The sequence below is a fragment of the Elephantulus edwardii genome, unplaced genomic scaffold (genome assembly GCF_000299155.1).
Source record: "Elephantulus edwardii isolate Elephantulus edwardi_28Jun2011 unplaced genomic scaffold, EleEdw1.0 scaffold00087, whole genome shotgun sequence".
Lineage (NCBI taxonomy): Eukaryota > Metazoa > Chordata > Mammalia > Macroscelidea > Macroscelididae > Elephantulus > Elephantulus edwardii.
This window is the reverse complement of record NW_006399837.1, coordinates 3,546,084-3,560,651: the sequence shown is the minus strand read 5'-3', so window position 1 is coordinate 3,560,651 and position 14,568 is coordinate 3,546,084. Positions and strand designations below refer to the sequence as shown.

General features: G+C 44.2%; 1 protein-coding gene across 3 annotated transcripts in view; it reads left to right on the top strand.

The window, feature by feature from the left end:
- Window positions 1–14,568, top strand: part of EPHA4 (EPH receptor A4) — a 187,521-nt gene that overhangs the window by 137,099 nt on the left and 35,854 nt on the right. For all 3 annotated transcript variants that reach the window (XM_006890271.1, XM_006890272.1, XM_006890273.1), the window contains one exon: window positions 14,334–14,458. In XM_006890271.1, coding sequence (XP_006890333.1) covers window positions 14,334–14,458 — 125 coding nt within the window. The remainder of the gene's footprint in view (window positions 1–14,333; window positions 14,459–14,568) is intronic.

Sequence of the window (14,568 nt, the reverse complement as noted above, 5' to 3'; positions counted from 1 at the left end):
CTGTTGTATGAATATTAGTGGTTTCCCCCCACCCCCCACTGCTATTTAGGTTCATCTACAGATTTTTTTTTTAACTACACAGATGATTCCAGTGTCCCTCAGCAAGTGACAAAACTATGTTCCTGAATTAGTTACCACACTCTTAAAAAAAAAAAAACACGAAATCAAGATGACAGTATCCCTATGGATCTATTTACTGAAGCAGGAAATCAGTGAGTGGAGTTGCCAGTGGTAGGAAGTCTCCAGGCATCCGATCCAAAGTGGGGATGAAGCCTGTTTTCCTGGTCAGTGCCTGGAGCTGGCTTGGGAGCATCTCTGCTTGTAAATGTGGAAATCAGAGTGTGGAAAGGAGGCGACAGGAGCCAGGATTTACTGGGCGCATCTATCATCCCGGCTTGTAGCGCCTCGGTGATTAATACATCTTTAATTGGGGACTGATCTAGATGCTTTGGATGTCAGAAAGCTAAATGTTGCAGCATTGTGTCATCGGCTCCTCGCGCAGCGGGACGATTAGCAGCTGTCTGAGTAACAAAGAGAACCTGGAGCCCCAGCAAAGCGCTGCCTTCCAGATTAGGAATGCTCCCGGCTCTCCAGTGGAGTTGACAGCTCAGGAACAGGGGCCTTAGTTCACAGCAGCTAATCCCTCGCCTTTCTCCTGGCTGTTTATCTCCCTTGAATGGAGCAGACCCACCCGACACTCCACATTCCACCTCCGAGGCTCACGAAGGGGCTCGTTTTGCCAAGACATTCTGTCCTGTCCATCCCAGACACACAGAAATAAGGCCAACTGAAAGTTCAGACCACAGACTTTTTAAAAAAATGGCATTTGGCCCATCAAAGAGCTCTGGTGGCTTCATGGGAAGGAGCAACCCGAAGGTGCACAGTTTGAATCCACCAGCTGTTCTGCAGGAGACAGCCGAGTGATCTCCTTTTGAGTGATTTACTGCCTCTGAGAACCAGAGGACAGTTAGCTAGGAGTCTGTTCTGAGCGGATGGCACACAACAACAACAAAGGCATTCAACAGGAAAAAGTAAAGGTTTAACTAGCTCTTCCCTCACATCCTAACCCTGCCATCTTCTTATCCCAGCACCGTTGGACTGCTCAGGCAAATTCTCATAAATTGCCTTCTAGTGGAAAGCCTTGTTTTCCTGTTTGCCTCAAACTGGCATTCTTACTTAACGGGAAATGCACACACTGAATCCTGCCATGTTTCTGTTGGCAGAGCCTGGGCTCTCCTTGTCAGAACCTGCCAACAAATTTCTTAGTAAGCAAGTAAAACAAGCAGCTCTCAGACGAAACACAGGGCACACTCAAACTGGAGCCGGGCACACTGGGGTCCCTGGGTGGTTTCTGAGGGACTCTGGTGCTGCGAGAGTCCACAATGGCCTGTGCTTATCACAAGGTCTGCAGCTACAATCCGCCAGTCTGTCCTCAGGAGAAAGGTGAGCGGCTCCTCCCTTAAAGACGGACAGCGGTGAGCTGCACTGCGAGTCCGAACCACGTTGAAGGCAGACTTCCTTCTGGTGGACCAAGGAAAGGGGGCAGTTTGGCTTGAAAACAAGCTTTCACCACACGTGGTGCTACAAATGCCTGTTTAGTTGCATGCTTAGTAATGTTCAATCTAGACAGTAGTTACCGTTTTAAAAGCTCTCAACAGGCATCTAAGTAATGCATTTTCCATACTTCAGAGAGCAAGCATTGCTGTTTGGCTTAGATATTAAGCTTAATGATTAAATAGTTACCCAGGTCCTAATTTGCAAAAGCAAATGTGTCTTCCATGACATATTTAGGTCTTTTATCTAGAAAGTTAATTCAAGGTCTTGGATGGGCCTTTTAAATAATAGCATGAACACTTCTTCATCAATATTTCCTACTGATTGTCTTTTTCCCCCTTTACAACTTTTTTGTTGTCAAATACACACACACACACATACAGAAAAGTGGGCAAGGCTCAAATGTACAGTCAGGGAATTGTTGGAACACAGGCAGCTGTGGAACCATCACATAAGCCAAGGAAGCGAGCTGCACGAGCCTGCCAGAGCCTCTCCTGTGTCTTGTATTCTGTCCCAATTATTATTCTAAATACCAGTTGGGGGCATCTCTGTCCTGTAGGATCACGGTGAGCACGGTTTAGTCCTTTGACTCACTCTTCTCAGATTAGCCAATTCATGTGACCTGGATCTTCACCCATGAAGTGTGCAACAAAGATTAAACCTACTCTTTTCTAGACAAAAACACTCAGAGGATTTACTACACCTTAAACCCTCTCTGCCCTTGAAAGTGACAGCGAGCTCAGGTGACTCTCTTGACCAAGTGTTCCGAGAGGGCCCCGGAATGTGCTCCCCTCCAGAAGACCTGTGACTGTGACTGAGCTCCACCCGGGCTGCCGGCTCCCCTGGCTGGTGCTGCTGGTCACGCCCGCTTATCACAGAGGAGGTGCTGTCTGCTCGTGACGCACACCCAGCCCTGGAGTTCCCAAGAAGGAACCGGAAGACTCTTCAGGCCTGTTCAAGTGACTGCCCAGAATTCTGAGGCCGTAACACTACATAATTAGCTTGAGTTGTTGTTGTTGTTAGGGCCCTGGAGTCAGCTATAACTCACTGTGAACAATGCATTGGAACCTTGGTCTGTCCTGCACCATCCTCATCCTCACTGCCAGGCTCAAGGTTGCTGTCACTTTGTCTGTTCATCTCATTGAGGGTCTTGCCGGTTTTCGCTGACCCTCTCCCTTTTCCAGAATGAGGCCTTTTTCCAAGGATGAACCCCTGCTGGCCACACTCTCAATGCACGTGAAATGAAGTTCCACCACCATGGCCTCTCAGAAGCACCCCAGTTACACTCTCTGTGTGTTATGTAACTAAAATGGTAGATAGTGAAATGAAAATGGTCCTTTCCTTCCCACCAACCTGGATGTGTTAACACAGTAGGATTGTACAATTGGAAAATGTTTCTCGCTTTCATTATACTCAGTTGATAGTGACGAGGGAGAGGGAGGTTAGTGCGGACCCTCCAAGATGCATCTACGTTCATTTGGCAGATTGGGGGGAACAGACAGGAATCTCCCACTGAGGATCTCAAGGGAGCTATTTATGGGTTAAATAGAATCATCTCTTCGTTCCACATGCTCCTGCTCAGAACCCACACGAGCCATCCTAGATGCAATTTGTTCTATGAGGTGTTGATCCGGGCTGCGCAGCTCCATCTCAGAAGTAACCATTGCTGGGAGGTGAATGCAGTCTTTGGATTGTTAGTCCCGGAGGCCAAGCCTAATGTCTTCTTATTCTCTAAATAAACACCAAAAAGAAAAGCAGAACATGACATCACGTTCCTTTCATTAAGAGTGAGTTGGTGCCTTTCAGTTTGTCTAAGTCTGTTGTCCATCTGTCAGGGGGAAAAAAGAAAAGACAATGATATATCAACCTAGCCAACTATCTGGGAAAGAAAATTTGTTTTACTTGTGTGTATGTGTGTGTGTGTATTTGGTTAGGATTTGAGTGTAAGTTTATAAAGCAAATTGATTTACATTCATTTTCTGAAACATCAATTTCCATATTTATCAGGTTATCACACTTTTTCCACTTCCTACCTATAATTCTAATTTCCACTAAGCCTTCTATGCAGCGCGATATCACCCAAGAAAGGGAAGACACTGGGCAAGAAATATAGAAGACATTTTAAAATGTTGGTTTCATATTAAATAAAAATTAACTAAGGAAGACTCTTGAGAGTTATGTTTACAAAATTCTTCCTCTTGAATCATTTAGTTAAAACATTCTTAGTAAAATTAGTAAATCATGGCAAACATTGTCCATTTTAGCCTTCAATAAGTTTTACTCTGCACTGTTCTGCTTAATAGTATTTATTTAAAATAAACTCTGTATTGACCTTGAAAATCACTTTCTGGATTTAAAAACCTGCAGCCCTCATACATTTTAAGTATAAACTTAATTAATATTAATTCCATATTTAAATATAAATGAACTTCATTTCATTTGAAATCTTTTAAAAGTTATGGCAGAGAATTTGATTCTGTGTTTTATATTGACTAGGAAAAATATTTCTTCAGTTTGGGAATAATGAATCATGTTTTTGCTTTATTTTTCTATGTTTTTTAAAAAATATTTAAAGCAGTTATACTTCTCATCTAGGGAAGAATGTGGACTGAGGTTGTCACTGCAAAACATTGTAATGTGCCTGATGAATTCGTCCCGTATCAGTGATGTATTCCCGCAAGGATGAATGAAATTGAGTCTTTTTCTGATCTTAAGGACTTGGGGAAACAAAGGGTCTACAGGAAAGAGGAAGGATGGGTGCGGTTGACGGCACCAGTGGGCTTGAACAGAACAGAAATGGGGAGGACGTTGCAGCATTGGGATGTGTCTCACTGTGTTGTGTGCAGGTTTGCTATGACTCTGTGCCGGCTCACCGGCACTTAACAACTCTTGTGACCTACTGTTGCCTTTTCTCTTCTCCATCTTATTTGATGTCCCAAGTACCAGAACAGAAGAGCGTCATAGCAGCTAGCTGATATACTGTAAATAAGAGTATGTGGATGTGAGAGCATTTGGTCAACTGTTGAGTTCTGTAAGATACTGCAGCAGTAATAGTAACAAAGGCCCCAGAAGTCACTTGGTGGTGTTTGGTACCATAGATAACACTCAGCTCTTGGGTTGAGCACCTTCCCTCCCTTTGTCGGGACGTGGGAGAAAACAATTAATATTACCACTGGAGTTCTTAGCATCTCAGAGCCACCAAGCCTTTTCATCACAAGGATAACATTAGTGCTCTGAAGCTCTTCATTTTGATGCTTGACGGCATTTTAAAATGCACAAACCTTTGATAAAGAACCAATCAGAGCAGTGGTGATGAATTGAGACAGGGGGAAAAGGGAGCAACAACAACAAAAACCCCACACCACTGTAAGCCCTGAGTAATTCAATTTAAATATGCCATTTGCACGAAGCAGAGAGAGATACATCAACTGTGGGTTTATTTTTCCTACCCATGAAAGACCCCTTGAGTAAACATGATTCATGGAAATTCTGATCCTGGGGAGGGGAAAGGTGGCAACCCGGCTGTGGTTAAGAAGTCATCTGCCTGCATTGTGTGCCACTGACACCCTGGGCTCAGATTTCTTTGGCTTCATAAAAGGCTGGTTTCACTCTCTGTTGCCCACAGGCTGGAAACCTTTCATTGCATCTGTTTATTTCCTGCCTCACCCCTCCGCCCCCCTAATTTGAGCCAGTAATGAAATGCAGTCTGTCTGATTCAGCTGTTTTCTGTTTTGCCCCCAGTTCCCCCAAACTGTTATTAACCCACCGCTGGTGAAGCTGGACCCCAGGAAGCTTTTCCGAGTGAAGGCTGCAGAGAGCCAGCAAGTCTTCCTTTCTCACTTTCTTTGCTCCTTATCCCCTTTCCTCATCTCCATCCCATTTGGGTGTCACAAAGCACCTCGCTACTGCAGCAAAAATGACTTGTGAGTGTTTAATGGCAAGTCATTGAGGAAGTAAATAAAAGAAAATTGCAGCATGCTCCGCAGAGGGGAACAAGGAATGCTGGGCTTTGAACCAAAGAAAGTTAAATTTACCACTTTCTTAAAAGGAGCCACCTCTGGTAGATGTCAGAGCAGCTCCTGTAATTCTTCCCTGTGAATTGCACCCCTGTTAGCAAGATATGATGAGCCCCCTAATCTCTGCTGTTTCTATTTATCAAAAGCACATAGAGAGATAAAACCCACATGTACCTTCTGGATACTTTGTGACCCGATTTCAAACCAAATGTAACCGTAGGTACTTAGCAAATAGAAATTCTATTTATAAAGTAGCCCTGTTTCTCAGGGGCTGCTGATCTCCCAACAAAGGGTATTGGTGTGGAAGTGTAGGTTGTAACCTAGGGATTTTCTCACAGTCAAGATAAGCACTGTAAAATGAAGTATGTACAACAAACTGACTTTCCACAGTTAGGTCTCCAAATTGCTTGAGGGTGAAATTTATCGTTACTTTCACTGACCAGTCTTTGATGAATGATTGTTTTCAACTTCTTTTTATTATAACTTATTTCCAAAGGTTAAGGTTTCCGGAGTTCTTTTATGATATAAATTGTTGGTGGTTCAAATCCACACAGAGGTGACTTAGAGAGAAAATCTAGTGATTTGCTCCAAAGGGTCGAAGCTCTGAAAACTCCAGCGACCACAGTTCTGCCTGGCAATGAATGAGGTCACCACGGGTGCGAATGAACTCAACAGCAGCTGATTTGGTGGAAGTGTAGGGCGTGGAGGGTAACCAGTGGTTTCCTGTGTCTGTGACCGACATTGTTCACTTAACTGTGTCCTTGGAGCTTAAATCTGTTCTAATAAAGCTTGAAAAGATGCTTAGCACCTTTTCTGGATTTAGGATAATGAGATGGGTGAGAATACTTGAACACCTTTTGTGGCCAGGATGTCAGGAATATCAGGAACATGATTTGTGTATCACTCTACATAGATAGATTTGTCAACATCTAGCTGTCAGGAAATCAAAAGACATATTGCATTGAGCAACATGCTATCAAAGACCTCTTTAAAGTGCTAATGAGAAAAGATAACATCTTAAAGACTTGAGATTTGCCTGACCCAAGCCATAGTCTTTCCCATTACTTCACACGCATGAGAAAGTTGCCCAGTGAATAAGGAAGAGTGAAGGAGAATCGATGCATTTGAATAGTGGTATTTGCAGAGTGTGGACCATAGCATTTATTGCCAATAGAGAACATCCTTAGAGATAAGGATAGGGAAGCTTCATCTCATGTACACTGGGTCAGGAAAAAGGAAAAGGACATTGTGCTTGAAACAGTGGAGACTCAGCAAGAGAAAGGAAGACCCTCAATGAGACGGGTTGGCACCGTGGGTGCAGCAGTGGACTTGGCCATGACACAGATTGTGAGTGTGGCGCTGGGCAGGGCAAGGTTGTCCACAGGGTTGCTTGGGTGGCAGTTGACACATGGGAATTAACAGTAGACTTCTCGAAGGGATGCTGAGCAGAATTGTCAACAGTTTATTCAACCTAAAGATCAATCCCTCAACACATTGTCTGAAGCAGGTGCAATGAAGCCTGCTTTTAATGTTAACTTATATTTGAATGACATTTTACAGCTTGTGTATTTTAAAATGGTTCAGCAGCAACCCATGCACTTTGGAAACAGGTTCCATTTATAATTGGAATAATAATTTGCTCTTATTGCCAATATCTTCAGTAACCTTACTAGCAAAGTCAAACCCATGAAAGATCATCTAAAATGTGTGCAGATGAGAAAGTTGTCTCAAGGCTGCTGTTTAATGTATATGTATATGTTGTTGTTGTTAAGTGTCATCGAGTCGTAGGAGACTCATAGCAACCCTATGAAGGAGAATCCTCAATGATTTTGTGTCTTTTACCCTCTCTCCAGGTTCATAGGGTTTCCGGAGGCAAGCTATTACAGAAGTGGATGCCACTCCTCCTTCCAAGCTTGTTTTAATTGGGGAGCTCCACCCCACTCTCTGTCCGCATTGGGTAGTCAACCATTATCACATTTGACACATCAGTGTCCCAGTGTTCAGCCTCACAGCAACCACAAGTTACTGCTATACAGCAAGTGGACACCCCAGGGCTATATGACCTGCCTGCCATATTTTTTTGAAAAATTACTTTAAAGAATGTTTTTGATCTTTTTTAACACTTTTTTATTGTCTTATTTCACTTTGTCTTGATAAATACCATTTCATCAAGTATTTACTAAGCATAATGGCTTAGTGGTAAAAGACTGCACTGCCAACACAAAGGTACACAGTTCAAATCCACCACCAACTGCTCTGAGGGAAAAGGATGGGTAATCTCCTTCCATGTGATTAACTGGCTCTGAAAACCTACTGGAGGGGCAGCTGTGCGTTGGCCTTGACTTAATAGTAAACAGCAACAACAATAACAACTATGTACTAGACCTGTGTATCCTGAATTTCAGGATTCCTGCTACCATAGTGCATAACATGTCAGGTCCCTAACCTAAAGGTTGGTGGTTCAAATCTACCATGGGGGGAAAGTAGGCAGTTCCATCTGTAAAGCATTACAGCCTCAGAAACCCAATGGGAAGGTCACTGTGAAGTCAACTCAGTGGCAGTAGGCAGAGGATGTGGAGAAGATCAAGGTTGAGCTTGACCTGAAGAATTGTGCACGCATTCTAATAGTCTCTGTGTTTGTATCTGGGTGGCAGATATTTTACAAATGGAGAAACACAAAGGTTGGGAAATTTTAATATCTTGCTCAAAATGGCAACTAACAAATGTCAGATCAAGAATTTTTACCACCCCTCCTGCATTTAAAAAAGAATAAAACCCTTTTTGTTGTTGTTGTTATGTGCTGTCGAGTCGCTTGCGACTCATAGCGACCCTATCTACAACAGCCCTAAACTCTGCTCTGTCCTGTGCCAATCGCACTGCCTCTGACACACCCATCCCGATTACCCCAGTCACTGAATCAATCCACCTCATAGAGGGCCTTCCCCTCCTGCGCTGTCCCTCCACCCTCCCCAGCATGATGTCCTTCTCCAAGGACCGGTCTCTTCTTACAACATGTCCAAAGTATGTTAGACGGAGCCTCAGAATCCTTGCCTCCAAAGAGCCACCTGTTTTAACCCTTTCCAGGATGAATCTGTTTTCCTAGCAGTCCATGGTATTCTCAATATTCTTCTCCAGCACCACAGCTCAAAGGCACCAATTCTCCTTCTGTTTTCTTTGGTCATTGTCCAGCTCTCTGATGCATAACAAGTGATTGCAAAGACCATGGCCTGTGTCAGATGCACCTTGGTCTCCAGAGAGACACCATTGCTCTTCAGTACTTTGGAGAGGTCCCTAACAGCAGACTTTCCAATGGCAATGCATCTTTTAATTTCCTGGCTGCTGGTGCCAAGAGTGTTGACTGTGGAGCCAAGCAAACTAAAGCTGTGAACAATCTCAATCTCTTCACCATCCATCCTGATGATTTCAATTGGCCCAGTGGTGAGAATCTTTGTCTTCTTGACATTGATATGTCAAAATAAGTAAAATGAAGACCAGCTTCACATTACTGTGTGTCCCAAGTGAGTCTTTTGTGCCCCTGCTGGCACCAGGACCCTTGCCAGGCCATCCTCAGCCACCAGTCTTCCTCCTAATCCATCTGTGGTCTCTTTTGTCATCATCAGTTAACTCATCCCTGCTCTGGTTTCTTGTCCCCACCGCTGCCCGTCTTTAGCCCAATGCTACTGAACTCATGAACACCGGAGCCCAAGGAGCTCCATCCTGAGTTATAAATTATTTCAACAAAGACTTAAAGAACAGTGGGTGGAATGATTGAATGGTGGGTCAGCATAATCTATTAGCATAAAGTGGAGAAAATGAAGGACTTGCATGGGAATAAAAATAGACATACTCTTGAATCATGGAAAAAGATGACATAAGGTATGTGCACCTCAGATCAGGAAAATGGGCATTTATTGATTACTGGAAACTGGATCTCCCCAACCATGCTGTCACCAACTGGCCAGGCTGGCTGTGTGTGTGTGTGTGTGGTGTCTAAATTCGGCAAACATGTCTCCTTTCATGCACTGAGTCAGTGGGTACATGGGGAGGTTCCATTGAGGAAGAGCCGTACTGTAGCTGACACTCTGGTGGGATTTCAGGAGGCAGTGAACCACACGGGAGGAGATTGCCCATCTTTCTTCCCTGGAGCTGCTGGTGGCATCAGACCACCTGAGAGGTGCTCCCTTTGGCTTAGCCAAGAGGATCCAAAGACCCACGGGACCTTTTCTGCCTGGAATTCCGATGTTCACGAAAACCTCCTCTGTGATTGGACAGCCTCTTCTGAACTGGGGCGTTGGTTTGCCAGAGCGCCTATTAAGCCGTCTATTTGGAGTAGGTGTTCAATGTGTTATTTTATTAGTCTATTATCTTCTCTTCTCTTTCTGTTAGCAAAGGGCAGAGCCCTAGGGTATTGAGACAGAAAGATCCAAAACATTTCTAAATGGAGTCGAGGTAGGTAGTGTTTACCAAAGTGCTGGCTTCAGAGATGATTTTAGGGAAGGCATAGACCAAATAATATATAATACAGAATTGCTCGGTGTGAAAGTTAGTTACTTTTCAATTCTCCATTCTTTTGATTACTTCAAGGTCAGAATATCACAGGAAATCTTTAATGCCTCTGTAACATCTCTTATTTCAACACATTTTAGAGAGTCAAGGGTGTCCAGCAAACACAGGATAATATTTTTGTGTTTACACTGTATTTATTTTTATGCTTACACAACAACACGACTTAATTTATACCCTTAATTGAAAGATTTTTTAAAAAAAATATAACAATTTAAGTCAGGACTGAGGGTTGATTTCATTATAACACTACAGTTTGCCTCTGGAAACTTTATGAACTTGGAGAAATGATGAAAGTTATACAAGTGTTCAGGGCGTTCATTCATTAGGTTGCTATGAGTGTCTACGACTTGATAGCACTTAACAACAATAACAACAACAATGAGAGAGCTCTGTTGGCCTAGTGGATAAAAAGTAATGCTACCAAGCCAAAGATGTGTGATTTTAATCTGAGGCCCTCAGGTCGGCTTTTAATTGTTTTTGGTCAAACATTCTTCTATGTGGTATAGCTCTGGTCTGTACATTTGCTGTACAGAAGTAACTCGTGGTTGCTGTGATGCTAAACACTGTGAAACTGATGTGTCAAATGTGATAATGGTCACCATATTTGGTGGAGCTTCCCAATTAAAACAAGCTTGGAAGCAGGAGTGGCATTCACTTCTGAAATAGTTTGCCTTCAGAAACTCTATGAAATTGGAGAAATGATGAAAGTTATACAAGTGTTCAGGTCTTTCATTCATAGGGTTTCTATGAGTCATCTACAACTTGACGGCACTTAACAACAACAAGAAAGCCATGGTACAGGGAAAAAGGAATGTGGCATCAGTTACAGAGTGGCATGAGAAGATTGAGTGAGGTGCGGGGACCCCAGGGATTGGAGAAGAATGGGAAATGCCATTGCCAAGGGCCTCGGCTCAGAGATAGAGCCACAGGCATGCACAGCGATGTGAGGGCTTCCAGATGGAGAGTGATAAGCTGAATTGGGCTAGAAAAGGTTGCAGGAGGAACCACTGAAGGCAAAGCCTATAATGAGGAGTGTCAAAGCTGCATCTTTTCTCCCATTGAGTTTTGAGGTGCACAGTGACCACCAAGCCACACTCCAAAGCAGTAGGCGTGCTTAGCTGGGTGTCTTCATCTCACTTGGTCGCGGGCTGCTCTTGTCTCACAGCCCCGCTGAATCATACCGTCCTTCAGCAGATCTGTCCAAGGCAGAACTCACTCTTCATAACTGGACAGCTGGTACCCACTGTGTGAGCGAGAGCCATCACTCCACGTCCCTGTAGGGGTCCTTCTGACCTGGGTACCAGAATCTGCTATCAAAGCACTGCTTTCTGGTTACTCCCACACTCACCACTCCATGGTCTTTGAGAGCCCTTCCTTGTCTCCCACTTGCCCTCCTCTGCTACCTCTTCTCATCCTCTTTTTTTTATTTTTCTGACAGCTGAGTCAGCCTCCACGCTGGTGTCTTCTCACATTTTCTGCATATCAGTTCTCTATGCGGGGCTGCATTCAGAAATGTTCTATGAGCTGACATGATTACACTCTTAGCTCCCTGCCTGGGTCTTAGCACCACCCTGGCTGAGCTCACGCCCCCTTGAATGGACTCAAGGTGCTGCTGTTCCAGCTTCTCAGGCAGCAGAGGAGTCTATGCCCCGCGTGGCTGGGAGGGGGGGCCATCAGTTAACCAGCTAACCAGCACCTCTGGGGGTCAGGCTGCCAGTTCTCTCCCAAGGAGTCTGTCGATGATCAGAATCTGACCCGGGCCAGTTCTGACAGGAGGTTCATTTTATTCTTTTTATGATTTCTTTCCCTCCTTCCTGCTTGCGTTCTAACAGTCTCGCTTTCCCATTTCATTTCTCAGGCCCGAACAGCAGAGTTTAAAGAGCCCCCTTTTATAGAGTCTATGCTAAAGTGCTCCGTTAGGCAATATATTTATTACCTGGAGTGAAATGCCTTTTCACAGCCTGGCAGCCTACTCGCTACCTGCATATTTCAGAAAGGCACTCCTTGCCTTTTGCTTTGCAGCAAACCAGGGATAAAAGAAAATGAGACAGAGGGAGAGAGAGAGAGAGAGAGAGAGAGAGAGAGAGAGAGTGTGTGTGTTGGGGGGAGTGGCACCCTTAATGCATCTAATGTGCACATTTCCGTTTTCCATTTTCCTCAGATGTTCAGTGGCTTCCATATGTTGTTTCTCACAGCTTTGTTCACCTAGTTGGGTCTAACTAACCTTGGGGTTGTCTTTGATGGAGGACATGTGTATCCACTGTATCTTTCACTTGTGTTTATGTTTGAGGTCCAATCTGGAATAGCTTTAGGAATAAGATAGAAAGATAGGAAAGTTGGGGGTGGGGGGGGAAGTATGTGTCTTTGTGTGTGTCTGTGTGTGTGTGTGTCTGTGTGTGTGTGTGCGCGCGCGCATCCCTAATGGACATGCCCAGCTGTCAGTCGTCCCTGGGAAGCACTCCCTGCTGCTGGCTTGGCTTCAGCCACCAGACTCCGTTTTGTGATTGTTTGTGTGCTGGTTGGCGTCTCGCTATCATCGCTGTGAGGTGCCATTGAGTTGGCTCTGACCGTCGAGACCCTGTGAATGACAGATCTGAACGCTGCTCCATCCTGTGCGGTCCTCACCTCTGATATTCTTGAGCCCACTTTAACTGTCACTGTGTCAGTCCACTCTGTTGACAGTATCTCTTTATTTCTGCCCTCTGCCTTGTCCAGTGTGATGTCTTTTTCCAAAGACCGCCTGGTCCCTCCTGACCACATGGCCAAAGTATGTGAGATGAAGTTTTGCCATCTTGGCCTCTAAGGAATGCCCTGCTTGTAGACCTGTCAGATATGATCAAGCGAGTTTCAATCTTTCCCCCTCTGTTATTTACGGCGGTCTCATTCTCCCTTTTCTGCTGTGGGTTCTGAGTCAACAGTCCTGTGTGTGTTGGGGAAGGCAAGAGGGATGACCCAACCAAGAGTGTCATGATGGCTGCTTTGTAAGCTTTGTTTTCAGCTCAATCTGTACTATCTCATTCACTGCCACCATTTAGGGACAAAAGGAGGCTATGCATCCCACTTAGGAAGCCCTCTAATCTCTGGTTCTGCAGACCAGCTTTGGTAGATAAGATGAATACTGTCATGAATGGACCTTCTGCTCCCTGGAGAACACACATTTGTATCAGTCATTGTCAGTCAGAGAGAAATCTGACAGCAGATCACTGCGGATGTGGCCACCGTGGTAGAGAAGCAAGAATTAGGCAGCTTACAGGTCTCCAGCTTATTGCCCTGGCCCACCCCCCGGGCCACACCACACAGAGGACTGCTCCTGTGTCAACAACAGTCAAGATGAAGGTTTGTTACACAATAAGCCAAAGCATTATTTCATCTCTTCTGTCAATGAGGTCTCATTTGCCATCTGTGCCCAGAGAGACCACCGTTGTTTTGTTTGTTTCTTCATTACCTCATCATATTCAAAGTGAAAATGCTTTGTTGTAACTCAGCAATACTTGTATTTATCTTGGGAAAGTGTGTCAATATTTTGCCTCTGGCACTCCTTTTCTACTCTAGAAAGGGTTGCAGATTTCACTTGTTTATAAAATGTGTAAAGACCAGTGAAGACGGCACCCATCCTACTTTGGAAGTAGAATGAGATGTAGTTCTCTTGAGTATCTTAGAAGGCGATCTTGCAAAAATGATCATGTTTTGCACGAGGTCAAAATCCTGGCAGCCTGCGACTTTATGTGACAGTTGGCTGGAAGTGTACTGGAATGAGGTTGGGGATCTGTGGAGCTGGCTTTTACTCAAGACATTTTATAAGATAAATCACTGCTTAAAATGTGCTGGTTAAGATGATACATGTGATGTGCTTTTGAACTGAGAAGCCCAAGAAGGAGACTGGGACGTGGATAACTATATTACATTTGTTTTTATACTTTTCAATTCTATCACTAACAAATCCATTCTAGCTCATGGTGACCCCTCCCAGTTGGATTTTGGAGGCTATTCATGGGAAGAGTTTGCGCAACTCTCTTTCATGGAATAGCTGGTGACTTTGAACTTGTGTCTTTTCAGTGAACAGACCAACATGTAATTTACACACTGTGCCACCAAGGCTCCTTAATACTTGCTAAGTAAGATGAAATGGATTTGTTCTTTCTCTCCCAGAAAGAAAGCCTTCTCATGTATCTTTGCCCACTTTTGTTCCCTTTCCAGCACCATCGTCCATTGCTTTGGTCCAGGCTAAGGAAGTTACAAGATACAGTGTTGCATTGGCTTGGCTGGAACCAGATAGACCCAATGGTGTGATCTTGGAGTATGAAGTCAAATACTATGAGAAGGTATTTCCTGGTTGAGCAAAATCTTTCCTCTCTCCCTTTCTTTCTTCTCTGTTTAGGTTTGTCTGGTTAAAAATCCTAGTTCTCAAATAAAAATATTAGAACACCAGTGA